This window comes from Canis lupus, chromosome 4 (genome assembly GCF_003254725.2).
Source record: "Canis lupus dingo isolate Sandy chromosome 4, ASM325472v2, whole genome shotgun sequence".
NCBI classification, from domain to species: Eukaryota; Metazoa; Chordata; class Mammalia; order Carnivora; family Canidae; genus Canis; species Canis lupus.
The window spans coordinates 55,361,607-55,374,712 of NC_064246.1; the positions used below are offsets into that span (position 1 = coordinate 55,361,607).

Here is a 13,106-nt window from a genome sequence, read left to right on the forward strand (position 1 = left end):
CAAGAAGCTCTCTGTCCATCAATAAGAGACTGGTTAAATCTCGTACCTCTATACAGTAGAAGCTCCCATAAAAGAATGAGGCAGCTCTGTGCATTCTAATATGGAATGGAGCTCCAAAGTATAGTAAGTGAAAAGAATCAAGGTGTAGGTGTGCAACAGTGTTTACTACTCTTTCATTTTATTTAAATGTGTCTTTGTAGACTATTTCAAAAAGGTTTCAAAAGAAACTAGTAATAATGGTTTTTTCCAGGGAAAGGAATTTGGATGTTTTGGGTAGAGGGATGCCAGGATAACAAGGAAAGCTTTTATGCTATGCCCAGTTTTTTAACTGTACTTAAGAATACTATATATAGAGAGAAGTATACACAGATCATTGTCCTGACTGACAGTGAATTTCACAATACACCCTTATAACCCACACCCATATATCAGAAGTATAACACTACCAACACTACCAGCTTCCCATGCTGCTTTTCCGTAAGTCTTCACAACACCCCAACAAGGGTAATCACTGTCCTGACTTCTATACTGTTTGTACATTTTTAATTTTAGACTATTTTGTATGTGTTGTGTAATCAAAGAAAAAACTAAAGTTTTAAAATGTGGGTATAAGGAGAGTAGATGAAGCAAATGATCTGTAATGGCAACTGAATTAGTATCTAAATGTTGTACTTAATATACTGACTAAAACCAAAGCATTTTCAACCTGAATGTATTTGCTTATTTTGTTTTTTCTTAAACTTGCTTCTTATTTAACCACCGCCTTTTTTTTTTTAAAGCTGGCTACCAAGTGTGGCTGTGGGCTGTGGAAGCTTTTGCCAAACAGCTGTGTTTTCAAGATCAGTATGTCAAGGCTGCCTCTCATCTACTTTCTATCCACAAAGTATATGAAGCTGTAGAGCTGCTCAAGTCAAACCATTTTTACAGGTTTGTATGACCTTACAATTGAACCAACAGTTGGACATAATATGAAATTAATCTGCTAAACAGCTCTGCTTACTGATAACCAGCATAAACCTTTGTTGTAATTAAATATCTCAAACATACAGAAATATATGGACACCAGCCTAACAAACATCAATGTACCCACTACTTGTGCTTAACAAATGTTAATTTTTATCAGTGTTTACCATTGATCTTTTTCAGAACTTCTTTATCCAAAGTAACACAAATAGGGAAAACAGTATATATAAGACAAAAGAGACAGGATCTTGCCAGCCATGCCAGAAGCTCCCTGTACCCCTAGTTTTGTTTTTTTTTTTTTAAGTGTAACATTCCAGATTTGGTTGAATTGCTTTTCTCCATTTCTATCCTCATCCCTTCTCTAGAAGTAACCACTCTCCTGAGATGGGTATGAATCTTTCCTAGCCAAGTTAATACACTTTCACTTAATACATTGCTAAGTAATGACAGACAAAAGGAACAAAATATTTCTTGTAAAACAGCATACAATTGGGTCTTGTTTTTTTATCCAGTCTGATGGTTTCTGTCTTTTAATTGTAGTGCTTAGGCCATTTACAATTAAGAAGATTGGTGTGAATGAAATTTACCATCTTGCTATTTGTCCTGTTATTTGTTCATTTTCTTTTTCTGCATTCTTTTTAATCAGTTGAATATTTTATTACCAAAACTGGCTTATTAGCTATACTCCTGTTCATTTATTTTACAGTTGCTTTAGGGCTTGTGAGGATTAGCATTTTTAACTTATCACAGTTTATTTTTAAATAATATTGTATTACTTCTTTTTCTTTTTCTTTTTTTTTTTTTAATTTATTCATGAGAGACACAGAGAGGGAGAGAGGCAGAGACACAGGCAGAGGGAGAAGCAGGCTCCATGCAAGGAGTCTGATGTAGGACTCGATCTCTGGGCTGAAGGTGGCGCTAAACCGCTGAGCCACCCAGGCTGCCCTATTCTTACATAGAACGTTTTTTTTTCCCTCCCTGTGTGTCCTTTCTGCTACTGTCATATATTTGACATGTTATAGCCCCACATTACATTATTAGAATTTTTGCTTTAACCTGTCATCTTTTTAAATATTTTTGTTATTAATTAATTTTTAAATGTTTTTTTAATATTTGCCCACATATGTATTTCCAGCATTTTTCATTCTCTTATATAGGTCCAAAGTTCTAATTGCTATCAACTCTTCCTTCACCTGAACAGGATCTTCACTTTTTTGTACTGTGATTCTTCTGGTGACCAATTCTATCACCTTCTATTTGTCTAATAAAAGCCTTTAATTTTGCCTTCATTTTAAAGGATCTTTCTCTGGCAGTTTTTGTCTTTCGGGGCATCAAAGATGACATTGTTTCCTCTTTTTTTTTTTTTTTTTTTTTTTATTTATTTATTTATGATAGTCATAGAGAGAGAGAGAGGCAGAGACATAGGCAGAGGGAGAAGCAGGCTCCATGCACCGGGAGCCCAAAGTGGGATTCGATCCCGGGTCTCCAGGATCGCGCCCTGGGCCAAAGGCAGGCGCCAAACCGCTGCGCCACCCAGGGATCCCACATTGTTTCCTCTTACGTTGTTTTTGACTTGACTGTTGCATTTAATCTCATCTTTGGTCTATGGTCTATAGGAACTATGTCATTTTTCTCTGTTTTTAGTATTTACTCCATCACTGATTTTCAGCCATTTGATGTGATAGCTTTGGGGAGACCTTCTTGATTCTATTTTGGTCTGTCTTCCTTTAGAGAGTGTTAAGCTCTGTTTTAGTGTATATTAAAGTTGCTATGTATCAGCTTGATCAGCCTTGAGGAGTTGCCTACACATGTATGGCCTTTGTGTTTAGCCAAAGATTCCATGAGATTCCCCAGAGTTCTATAGACCCTTCTCTGGATAGATTATTCCTTCCTATCATCCTGGCCCTCAAATTCCAATTGCTCTGTCTCTTCTCCACTCAGTAACAGTGCTGAGGCTTTGCTGGGGGTTCCCTGTAGGAAGATGACTACAGGAGGGCCCTTAACAGGGCTCACGTCATTAGTTCTCTTCTTTTCAGGATGACAGTCCTGAGCTGCCTGGTGTCCAATGTCTTTAAAAAATAAATGTTTTACCTAGTTTTGTGACAGGTGGTTCCTGTTACTCCATCATGGCTAGAAACTGATGTCTCAAAATCTTCTTAAACATTGCTCTACACAGATCAACTTGATCTAAAATACTTTTATTCCAGCTACTACTTTATGTTGGCTACAACTCAGAAGTTGTATGTCACTTGAAAAATATTAGTTCACTGAATTACACAGATACCCCCAAGTGTTAACACATTTCATTACAAAATATTCAAAAAAAGATCACATTCTTTAATATCACTGTCAATCTTTTCAGAAGAATCTTTAACTTTTGGGAAGCTGTCAGACACAAAGTTGCAGGCACAGATTTTTAAAATTCTGGTTTTCATTTGAAAGCTCAAATTTTATCATTGGCAACAGTACTGCTGGTTGTTTTCTGTGAAGTGACAGGACTTGGGGATCCCTGGGAATCCACAGACCACACGTTAAAACCTGACGACCTAGATGAAGAAATGAGCTCAGTGTGTGGTTTTAACTTCCTACGTAATGCAGGAAGATGATCTCTTATAGGAAATTGGAACAGTATAAACAATACAAGAGGGACAATTTGTCCTATCATCTAGCCTTTTCAAATTGGCTGATTATCTGTTCTTGCCTCTAGGGAAGCTATTGCAGTTGCCAAGGCCCGACTGCGCCCAGAGGACCCAATCCTGAAGGACCTGTACCTCACCTGGGGAGCCATCCTGGAAAAAGATGGGCATTATGCTGTAGCCGCCAAATGGTAAGCCTGAGGGAACAGGTAGGTATCTGAATATAGAAAAGCAGGATAAGAGTTGTAAGTGTAGAGGGGGAGGTAAAGTGACTAGAAAATGAAAAGGCATATGTGTATTAAACCAACTTCCTAAGATTCATTAGTACCTACTTCCTTGGTATTTATATGAATCACCATAACTATTCAAGAAACCTCTAGCAGATTCAGGAGGTCCCCCTTTTTCTAGTGATGTCTTTAACATCACTATAATGAAAAGGAAACAGGAAGGGAATGAAAACTCTGTTTGGGTTCAGTTCAGCAAATGTTGAGATTCCTTTCTGTCCTTACCCTGTATGATGCGGTCACTCATTCTCTGTGCTACAGTGGAAGAGGAAATAGGAGATCTGTTTATGAGACTTTGGGGTTTTCTTTTGTATTACAGCTATTTAGGGGCTGCTTCTGCTTATGATGCAGCCAAAGTTTTGGCCAAGAAGGGAGATGCAGCATCACTTAAGACGGCTGCAGAGTTGGCTTCAATTGTAGGAGAGGATGAGTTGTCCTCTTCCCTAGCTCTCCGGTGTGCCCAGGAACTGCTTTTGGCCAGGAACTGGGTGGGAGCCCAGGAAGCCCTGAAGCTACATGGAAGTCTAAAGGTCAGTCTGTTGTTTTATCTCCTGGTATTTAAGAGGGAAGGGCCCCAAGTCCTTTTCTAGTTGAATTCCAAATGAATAACCCAGTTGAACAAGGTGTATTCAGCAGGTATCCTTAGAAGTGTCCAGCAAGCCTTGGCCACACTATCCTGTGGAAGTACTGTGGCTTGCCATTGCCATATTCAGAGTAAGAGCTAATGTGGTCATTCACACAATAATTCTCCTTCCTTATTAGTTTGTGTACAACATATATGAATAACAGCTCAGCCCCCGGGGCTAACAATTTCATGTTTCTTTATTGGTGTCATCAGGTCTTCTTTGAAGAGGGAGGGGAAGAGGGATTAGCCTCTGACAGAAATCATGGTCCTCTGCCACTGCACCCCTCTTTAGCTTTAAGCCATAAAAAAGTATGGGAAAATCAATATTTAGTTAAATGTTTATTTATCCCTTTCTTTTTTTTTCTTTTTTTTTTTAAAGATTTTTTTTATTTATTTATTCATTCATAGAGATGCAGAGAGAGAGAGAGTAGCAGAGACACAGGCAGAGGGAGAAGCAGGCTCCATGCAGAGAGCCTGATGTGGGACTCGATCCAGGGTCTCCAGGATCACGCCCTGGGCTGCAGGCGGCGCTAAACCGCTGTGCCACCGGGGCTGCCCTATTTATCCCTTTCTGATTAAAAATGAGTGATGTACCACTGCCTTATTTGACACACCAAGACTGAGATTACTTTAAAAGCATGAACACTCAGTTTCCAAAACACATAAACATTTGGTCCATTTTAGACAACTCTGCTAGTCACATACTAACTTCTAACATGAATTTTGTGAATCCTTTTTCCCTAATAGGGTAACTAGGCCTAAAAACATTCCTAGCTAAATATTCATAGCCCAAGAAAAATTGTAGCTTTCTGGGAACTACAAAATAAAAACAGAGATAAAAGTAGTACACCCTCAAAGATAGTGTCATTTGGTGTATTATTTATAAAGTGACCAAACCTAGAGAGAGTTTTTTTTTTTTAATTTTTTATTTATTTATTTATTTATTTATGATAGTCACACAGAGAGAGAGAGAGAAGAGAGAGAGGCAGAGACACAGGCAGAGGGAGAAGCAGGCTCCGTGCACGGAGCCCAATGTGGGACTTGATCCTGGGACTCCAGGATCACGCCTTGGGCCAAAGGCAGGCACCAAACCGCTGAGCCACCCAGGGATCCCCTACTTTTGTATCCTTTAATCTAAAATTTGGGCAGAGGAAGGAACTGGATAAGCCCACCCATCTTTTCTCAAAGTGGGCCACAAGTCTTGTAGTCCTGTAGTGGACAGGACTACAGTTGAGGTTCCTTGTTATGAAACTGCTTGGGTTCCAGGCTACCTCCAGGATCTCTGCAAAAGCATCTGGAAAAATGTCTGTTAGATCATGTCTTTTCCCACCTCACTCATGACTCACACTGGCCAGAGGCAGCCCACTAAGGGGTTTGGTTGCTGTAGATGGATTAGGGAACACACTCAGAAACTGAAGAGAGCTCTCAATAATCAGGGACTTCCGCCGCATAACGGTTTCTATGCTTTGTTGTTGGTTCCAGGGGCAGAGACTGGTGTTTTGCCTTCTTGAGCTACTGTCCAAGCACCTGGAGGAAAGACAGCTTTCAGAGGCCAAAAGCTCTTCCTACAATGCTTGGGCTGCAGGCATCGAAGGCCCCTTTGTGGAGAGGGTGACTGCTGTATGGAAGAGCGCCTTCAGCCTGGATACTCCAGAGCAGTATCAGGCAGCACTACAGCAGCTGCAAAGTATCAAGTATCCATCCGCTACAAATAACACTCCCTCCAAACAGGTACCCTGTCTGCTCTCTGTAGTCAGACTTCCTTAATCTATGTCTGGTATGATAAGGAAACAAGCTGAATGCCAGTTTGCATTTCAGCAAAGACAAAGGCAGGCCCAGGCAACCTGGAAAGATCCCTTCAGACTAATTAAAGCCCTTTGGCTTTGAAGTTAGTCTTAGATCAGTCTTCTCTTAAAAGAAGAAAAGCCTAAAAATACAGAAAAGCAAAGAGAAAAATAGAAAATAGAAAAACCAGAAAAAAATAGAAAAACCAGAAATAATAAATGTTCGCATTTTGTCATTTTTGTTTCATATAATTTTTTGGTTTTGTTTTGTATATTCTTCTAGATTTTAGTAAAAGAAATACAATAAGGTTGAAGTCCCTGGTACCCCTTTCCCTTGGTTCCATTCCCCTTTCCTAGCTCATCAAAGGCAGCCCCTAAGTTAGGTTATATATATTATTTTGGACCTTGCTTATTTCAAGGACCTTGCTTATGACCAGTGTGTAAAATCTGTCCATATTGATGCACAGAGAAAAAGTTGATTCATTGTAACAGCTACTACACCCATCCTATATATATATATCAATTTATCTACTTTTGAAAATGAGGGCACATAATTTTTGAGGAACAAGACTTCCTTAAATGATATACAGCACTTTCGGAAACAATTTGGCAGTTTCTTATAAAGTTAAACATAGATACACCCACTGACCCAGCAGTACCACTGCCTGGATATTTCATTTAAAAAATGAAATCAGATGTCCACACAGACTTGCACACAAATGTTCATTGCAGCTTAGTTCACAACAACCAAAAATGAGGAACAACCCAAATGTCCATCAGCCGGTGAATGGATATGCAAACTATGTTTTAGCTATACAGTGGAATGCTATGCAACATTAAAAAGGAACAAACTAGTGATGTCCAGATAATATCAGTGAATCCTAAAAGCATTATGATAAATAAAAGAGTGAAGACACAAAAGACTGTATACTCTGTGGTTCTATTTATATAAATTCTAGAAAAGACCAAATTTATAGTTACAAAAACCAGGCCAATGGTTGTCAGCAGGTGGAGAGAGGGGAGGGCATGCAAAGGAGCACATGGAGATATTTTACAATTATGAAAATGTTCCATGTCTTGATTTTGGTGGTGATCATAGCATATATACCTATACAGATATATGTCTTTATCAAAACTCATCAAATTATTCACTTAAAATTGATAAATTTTCTTAATTATACTGCAGGTTGGTTGGTTGAATTACAGCTTTTAGTTCTAAAACTCCCTTTTTGGGTTTTCTTTTTTTTTTTTAAGATTTTATTTATTTATTCATGAGAGACACAGAGAGAGAGAGAGAGGCAGAGACACAGGCAGAGGGAGAAGCAGGCTCCATGCAGGGAGCCCAATGTGGGACTCGATTCCGGGTCTCCAGGATCACACCCTGGGCTGAAGGTGGCGCTAAACCACTGACCCACCCCAGCTGCCCTCCCTTTTTGTTTTAATTAAATACAAATGTCAAGGCTTTTTTTTTTTTTTTTTTTTTTTTTTTTTTTTTTCTCATGAACAGACTTTAACACCAGACAAGGCATGTTACTGTGCAGCTAAATAGGAAAGTTTCTCAGATAAGGGAAACGAAATGGGTGGTGGAAACAGAAGGACCTTTCTTGAACGTATACTGTCTCTACTTCCTAGTGCAGTCAGTAGGAATTAGGAATATTTCTGTATCATCCCAGTGCTTGCTGTGGGAGAATGTTTAACTGAAACTGTGGCTTCCCCCTCTAGCTTCTGCTTCACATTTGCCATGACCTGACCTTGGCAGTGCTGAGCCAGCAAGTGGCCTCCTGGGACGCGGCTGTGGAAGCCCTACTTCGGGCTGTGATCCGGAGCTATGACTCAGGAAACTTCACCATCATGCAGGAAGTGCACTCAGCCTTTCTTCCTGAGGGTAAATGCCCCCCAGCTCTGTTGGAGCATGCTGACTAATGGATGATGTAACCACCACCAATGGTGTAGTACCAGGAGTATATATAATATCGAAAGATAGAGACTGGCCAGTTGTGTCATTTAGCACCAAGTTTGAATCCTCTTACCCAGGCTCCTAAGAGGTAGCCAGAATGGCTGAGCTGTTTTCCTTTACCTAGCCCTACCAACTTTATCTACCTTACTGCCTTCTATAAATTTTCTTATAGTTTGAGAAAAATAGCAGTGTGCTCACAAGTTAGTTAAGAATGGAGAAGCACATGGGGCCCCTGGCTGGCTCAGTTAGAAGAGCATGCAACTCTGATCTCAGGATTGTGCGTTCAAGCCCCATGTTGGGTGTAGAGAAACATTTAAAATAAATAAGTGAACTTTAAGAAAAAAAAAAAAAGGAATAGAGAAGCACAGCAAAAAGACATTCTTTGAGCTGCATAGTCACTAAACTAAATCACTGATTTTTCAGAGATATGGTGGGATCTTACCTGAGAGTTTTCATAGGAAGATGGAATATTTTTTTCTGTAATGCTTTGATTGACACATAGACTACAGCAACAAGAATGCTATCCTAGGTCAGGAAATGTTTTGTTCTGGTTGGCTTTTGGTGAAGGGCATGTTGTCCCATGGATTATTGCTATCCTTGAGATCCACTCCTTGGGAGATAGGAAATACAAGGGGAGGAGCTAGGTTTCTAATAGATAAAGAACACACAACCCTAAATCCTTGTCTTCTTCTTCTAGGCTGTGGCCACCTAAGAGACAAACTGGGTGAACATCAGTCCCCCACCATACCAGCTTTCAAAAGTTTGGAGGCCTTTTTTATTTATGGACATCTGTATGAATTCTGGTGGTCTTTATCCAGGCCTAGCCCTAAATCTAGTGTCTGGGTAAGAGCTGCTCAGAGAAGGACAACCTCTATTGAGCAAAGTGAGCAGATAAACAGTGCCAGCCCTGAAGAAACTGACCCTAAAGTGTCTGAACCAGAGCCAAGCAGGCCTCCAGAATTAGATGTGAGACTCACAGAAGCAAGCAAGCAAATCCTGATCACTTGTAAAGAGCTCTTTTCAGAAAAGCACGCCAGTCTCCAAAACTCACAGAGAACCGTTGCTGAAGTCCAAGAGACCTTGGCAGAAATGATCCGCCAACACCAGAAGAGTCAAGTCTGTAAATCTACAACAAATGGTCCTGATGAGAATGAATCTGAACAAGTAGCAGAACAGTCCCTTTCTAGTCCTCAGAGGGAGTGGTAAGTAATGAGTCTGTTTAAGGTGGAATTGGAAATACCCTGCTGAGTTCTCACATCATCATCAGATAAAAATCAGCACATGATAAGCTTGATCAGATCACCTGCCACCACCATACTGTTGTATGCACAGGCTTTGGAGTCCAACATGGGGTTCTAATCCTGGCTTTGCTGAGTGACCTCAGGCAAGATTCTTAATGTTTATGAGCTTTTGTTACCTTATCTATAATTGGGAGGATCTACCCCTACCTCACTTGTTTGGGGAATTAAATGAAATCACAAATAATGTTAATAACAATAGAACAGTAAAATACTACTTTTGAGCAATAAGTAGATCCCCCCCAAAAAAAATTAATCCTGTAAAATGAGGAGTTGCATTATTGCATCATTAATGAATACCAGTTTTTCAATTATTCTGTGCTCTTCCAGAAAATACACAAAAACGGTAGTGTACAAAACTGCATGCTGAGTTGAGAAAATCCCAAGTGATCAGAATGCTATAGCTAATCACTTCTGTTGACCACAGGGTCCAGGTGGATGATAGGAGCCAATCACCAATCACTGTAAAGTTAATTTGCACTATTACAGGGCCCTCTGCTTTGGGCACTTGTAGTGATTAACAATTACTGCTTGGCTATTATGCTGAGTGCTTTTTACCTAGATTGTCTCCCAGCATAGGGCCTAAAACATAGTTACTAGTACCGCCAATAAACTGATAATTAGGGCAGCCCGGGTGGCACAGTGGTTTAGCGCCGCCTGCAGCCCAGGGCGTGATCCTGGGGACCTGGGATTGAGTCCCATGTCAGGCTCTTTGCATGGTACCTGCTTCTCTCTCTGCCTCTCCCTCTCCCTCTCTCTCTCTCTCTCTGTGTCTCTATGAATAAATAAAGTCTTTTAAAAAAAATTAAAGAAAAAATAAACTGATAATTATTAGTAACTGAAAAAAAATTAAGTTTTGAAGCCTTTATATATTTATTGCTATAAAAATACTCCCATTGCAATCCTTTTTTTTTTTTTAAGATTTATTTTATTTATTCATGAGAGACACACAGACAGAGAGAGAGGCAGAGACACAGGCAGAGGGAGAAGCAGGCTCCATACAGGGAGCCCGACATGGGACTCGATCCGGGTCTCCAGGATCATGCCCTGTGAAGGTGGCGCTAAACCGCTTAGCCACCAGGGCTGCCCTCCCATTGCAATCTTGAATGAGTTTTGAGTCACTTCTCCAGTAAGCCGCCACACTCTAGGCAGCTTTAGGTCTTGTTCTAGTAACAAGAAAAACAGTAAAAATTCTCTAACCCAGCAGCTCTTAACTTTTGGATCACAGGATTCCTTTGAAAAGCTTTAGACACAAAAAAATGTGCATCCTAACCTATGGTTAGGAGCCACAGCTGTGCTAACTATTCCCCAAAGAAATCCAGGCTTTTTGCACTTGGCTGCAGAATTAAATCCCCTAAAGATCCTAAAGTCCTGTGATCCAAAGGTTAAGAGCTTCTGGGTTAGAGAACTTTTTTTTTTTTTTTTCATTAGAGCTATGTGTCTAAGAAGTGGGGATTTGGAAAATAGTGAGGAATGGTATTTCATTTTGAAAACTTTTTACCACATCACATTAAATCCCCTCCTCTTGACCTTGGTATTAAAGATGAGAGGTAAGACCCAGATGACAAAAGAATTTTATTTATAGGATAACAGTTAAAAGTTATGTGAGGCAAGGCATATGACTTATGCTTTTTTTTTTATTATTACTAGTAAAGAAGAAAAAAATCAGCCACTTTCTCTGCCTGAATTAACCAAAAGGCTTACAGAGGCAAATGAGAGAATAGCTAAATTTCCTGAGAGTATTAAGGTAAGATTTATAGCAGTTCATTTGGTAAAACATGGTTTTTTATATTATCAATTTACTAAACCAAATTCTTTAAGGTTATCTGATTCTCTGTACTGTTTCTGAAATCTCTACACATCTGGATATGCTTAAAAATTTAGGATCCCGTGGTCTTTGGTTAACTAAAATGGGAGAACTGGATTATTGACAACACAATTTTATACCTCATTCTTCAGAGAAATGAAACAAATTTTGGAATTGGGAGGTAAAATAAAATTAAAATTGGTACTTGACAGGATGAGCACTGAGTGTTCTACTGTATGTTGGCAAATCGAACTTCAATAAAAAAAAAGTTGGTACCATGTATTTGATAGTTACAGATGGATGAGTGTATTTGAATGTGGCACTGCTAGTAAAAGGAGAATCATGTTTTGAATTGAGTGGGGCTCTAGAAAAAGATTCTTTCATTTGAAGAGGATATCCCAGTATCCATCTGTTCTGAGTATTCCCTATCCTTAGAGTAACTGATGAAAAGCCCTGAAGGAGAAATTGCTAAGTTGTGCTGAGAAGTATCACTAAATGAGACTTGAAGGTGCTGGTGCCTCTCTCTATGCAGGTCTATGTGGCTCATTTGCAAATGCTTCCTTATTCATCCCTGTGTCATCTTTCAGACCTGGCCCTTCCCAGATGTGCTGGAGTGCTGTCTTATCCTGCTTCACATTGGGTCCCAGTGTCCTGGCAGCGTGACCCAGGACATGCAGCAACAGGCCCAAGAGCTCCTTCAGAAATATGGCAACACTAAAGTTTACAAAAGATACTGCCAGACCTTCTGCACATGAATTTTCAAGGAACTTTAAGAAAACTGTGCCAAATTCAGAACATATGACACCTTTCACCTCTGCAGTTACACCATGCCAGACATTCACTTTGATCCCTGGGTGTTTTTGCAGTGATCCAAATAACACAAATGGGGGTCAAGTTTGAATTGACTCTACCCTTAGACATAGTGAAATTGGACTTTGGACTCAGTTGTGGTTTCCTACTGGAGGAAGGATCATGAAAAGCCAGCAGTAGGTATTCAGAACACCTGCAGTGTGATTGTTGGTCATCTCTAAAGCCTTATGCAGGTTTCACCCAAAGAGGAGAAACTTTTTAATTACCCAAAGTATTATGTTCTCAAACACAAACTACCTTTAAAAATACTTAGCCTAATGGTAAACATGTCATTCTTGTTGGAGACAGAATTGCTCCATTTTATGACTTGGTATTATTTTTCTTATATTTGTTAATTTGGGTTCTCCCCCTTCTATTCTTTCAAAGACTTCACTTAGAATGTGAAATAGGCCTTTACCCATCATGTTGACTCTACCATCCATCTGAACTTTAGGTCAAAAACTTGGTTTTATTGTTTCATGTAATTGCTTATTTGAACAAATCATTTACTAAAGTGTTAGAAGAACAAATAACTGAAATTCAGATGTGTCTTATCCCTTCAGTTTTGTAAAATGTAATGGTGATTGAACAGCTCAGAAAGAAATTACTGTTTCAGTGGTTCTTAATCTTTTTTGGATCACAGGACCCTTTGAGAATTAAAACCACAGATGTTCTTTGAAGAAAAATGGGTAATTTTGCATATATAACTTTTGGATCATTTGACTCCAACTTCAGCATAATGGGATCCTACATACTATTTAATTATAAAACCTGTTCGTTCCCCCTCTCCTCCCATTATTGAGCATTCTCTTGAGGTCTTTTCTTTTCTCTGGTTAAATAGTTGAACAGTGTCAGGAACAGATGTTTCTGTAATATCCCAGTTGCTGGAATGTAAAAATCAGA

General features: G+C 39.4%; 1 protein-coding gene across 4 annotated transcripts in view; it reads left to right on the forward strand.

Annotated features, from left to right (window-relative positions):
- Positions 1 to 12,807, forward strand: part of GEMIN5 (gem nuclear organelle associated protein 5) — a 40,173-nt gene extending 27,366 nt beyond the window's left edge. For all 4 annotated transcript variants that reach the window (XM_025435484.3, XM_025435485.3, XM_049109205.1 and 1 more), the window contains exons 21-28: positions 780 to 927; positions 3,671 to 3,790; positions 4,203 to 4,413; positions 5,991 to 6,239; positions 8,015 to 8,177; positions 8,947 to 9,451; positions 11,198 to 11,294; positions 11,942 to 12,807. In XM_025435484.3, the coding sequence (XP_025291269.1) occupies positions 780 to 927; positions 3,671 to 3,790; positions 4,203 to 4,413; positions 5,991 to 6,239; positions 8,015 to 8,177; positions 8,947 to 9,451; positions 11,198 to 11,294; positions 11,942 to 12,109 (1,661 nt within the window). In that variant the 3' untranslated portion in view covers positions 12,110 to 12,807. The remainder of the gene's footprint in view (positions 1 to 779; positions 928 to 3,670; positions 3,791 to 4,202; positions 4,414 to 5,990; positions 6,240 to 8,014; positions 8,178 to 8,946; positions 9,452 to 11,197; positions 11,295 to 11,941) is intronic.
- The last annotated feature ends 299 nt before the right edge of the window (positions 12,808 to 13,106 follow it).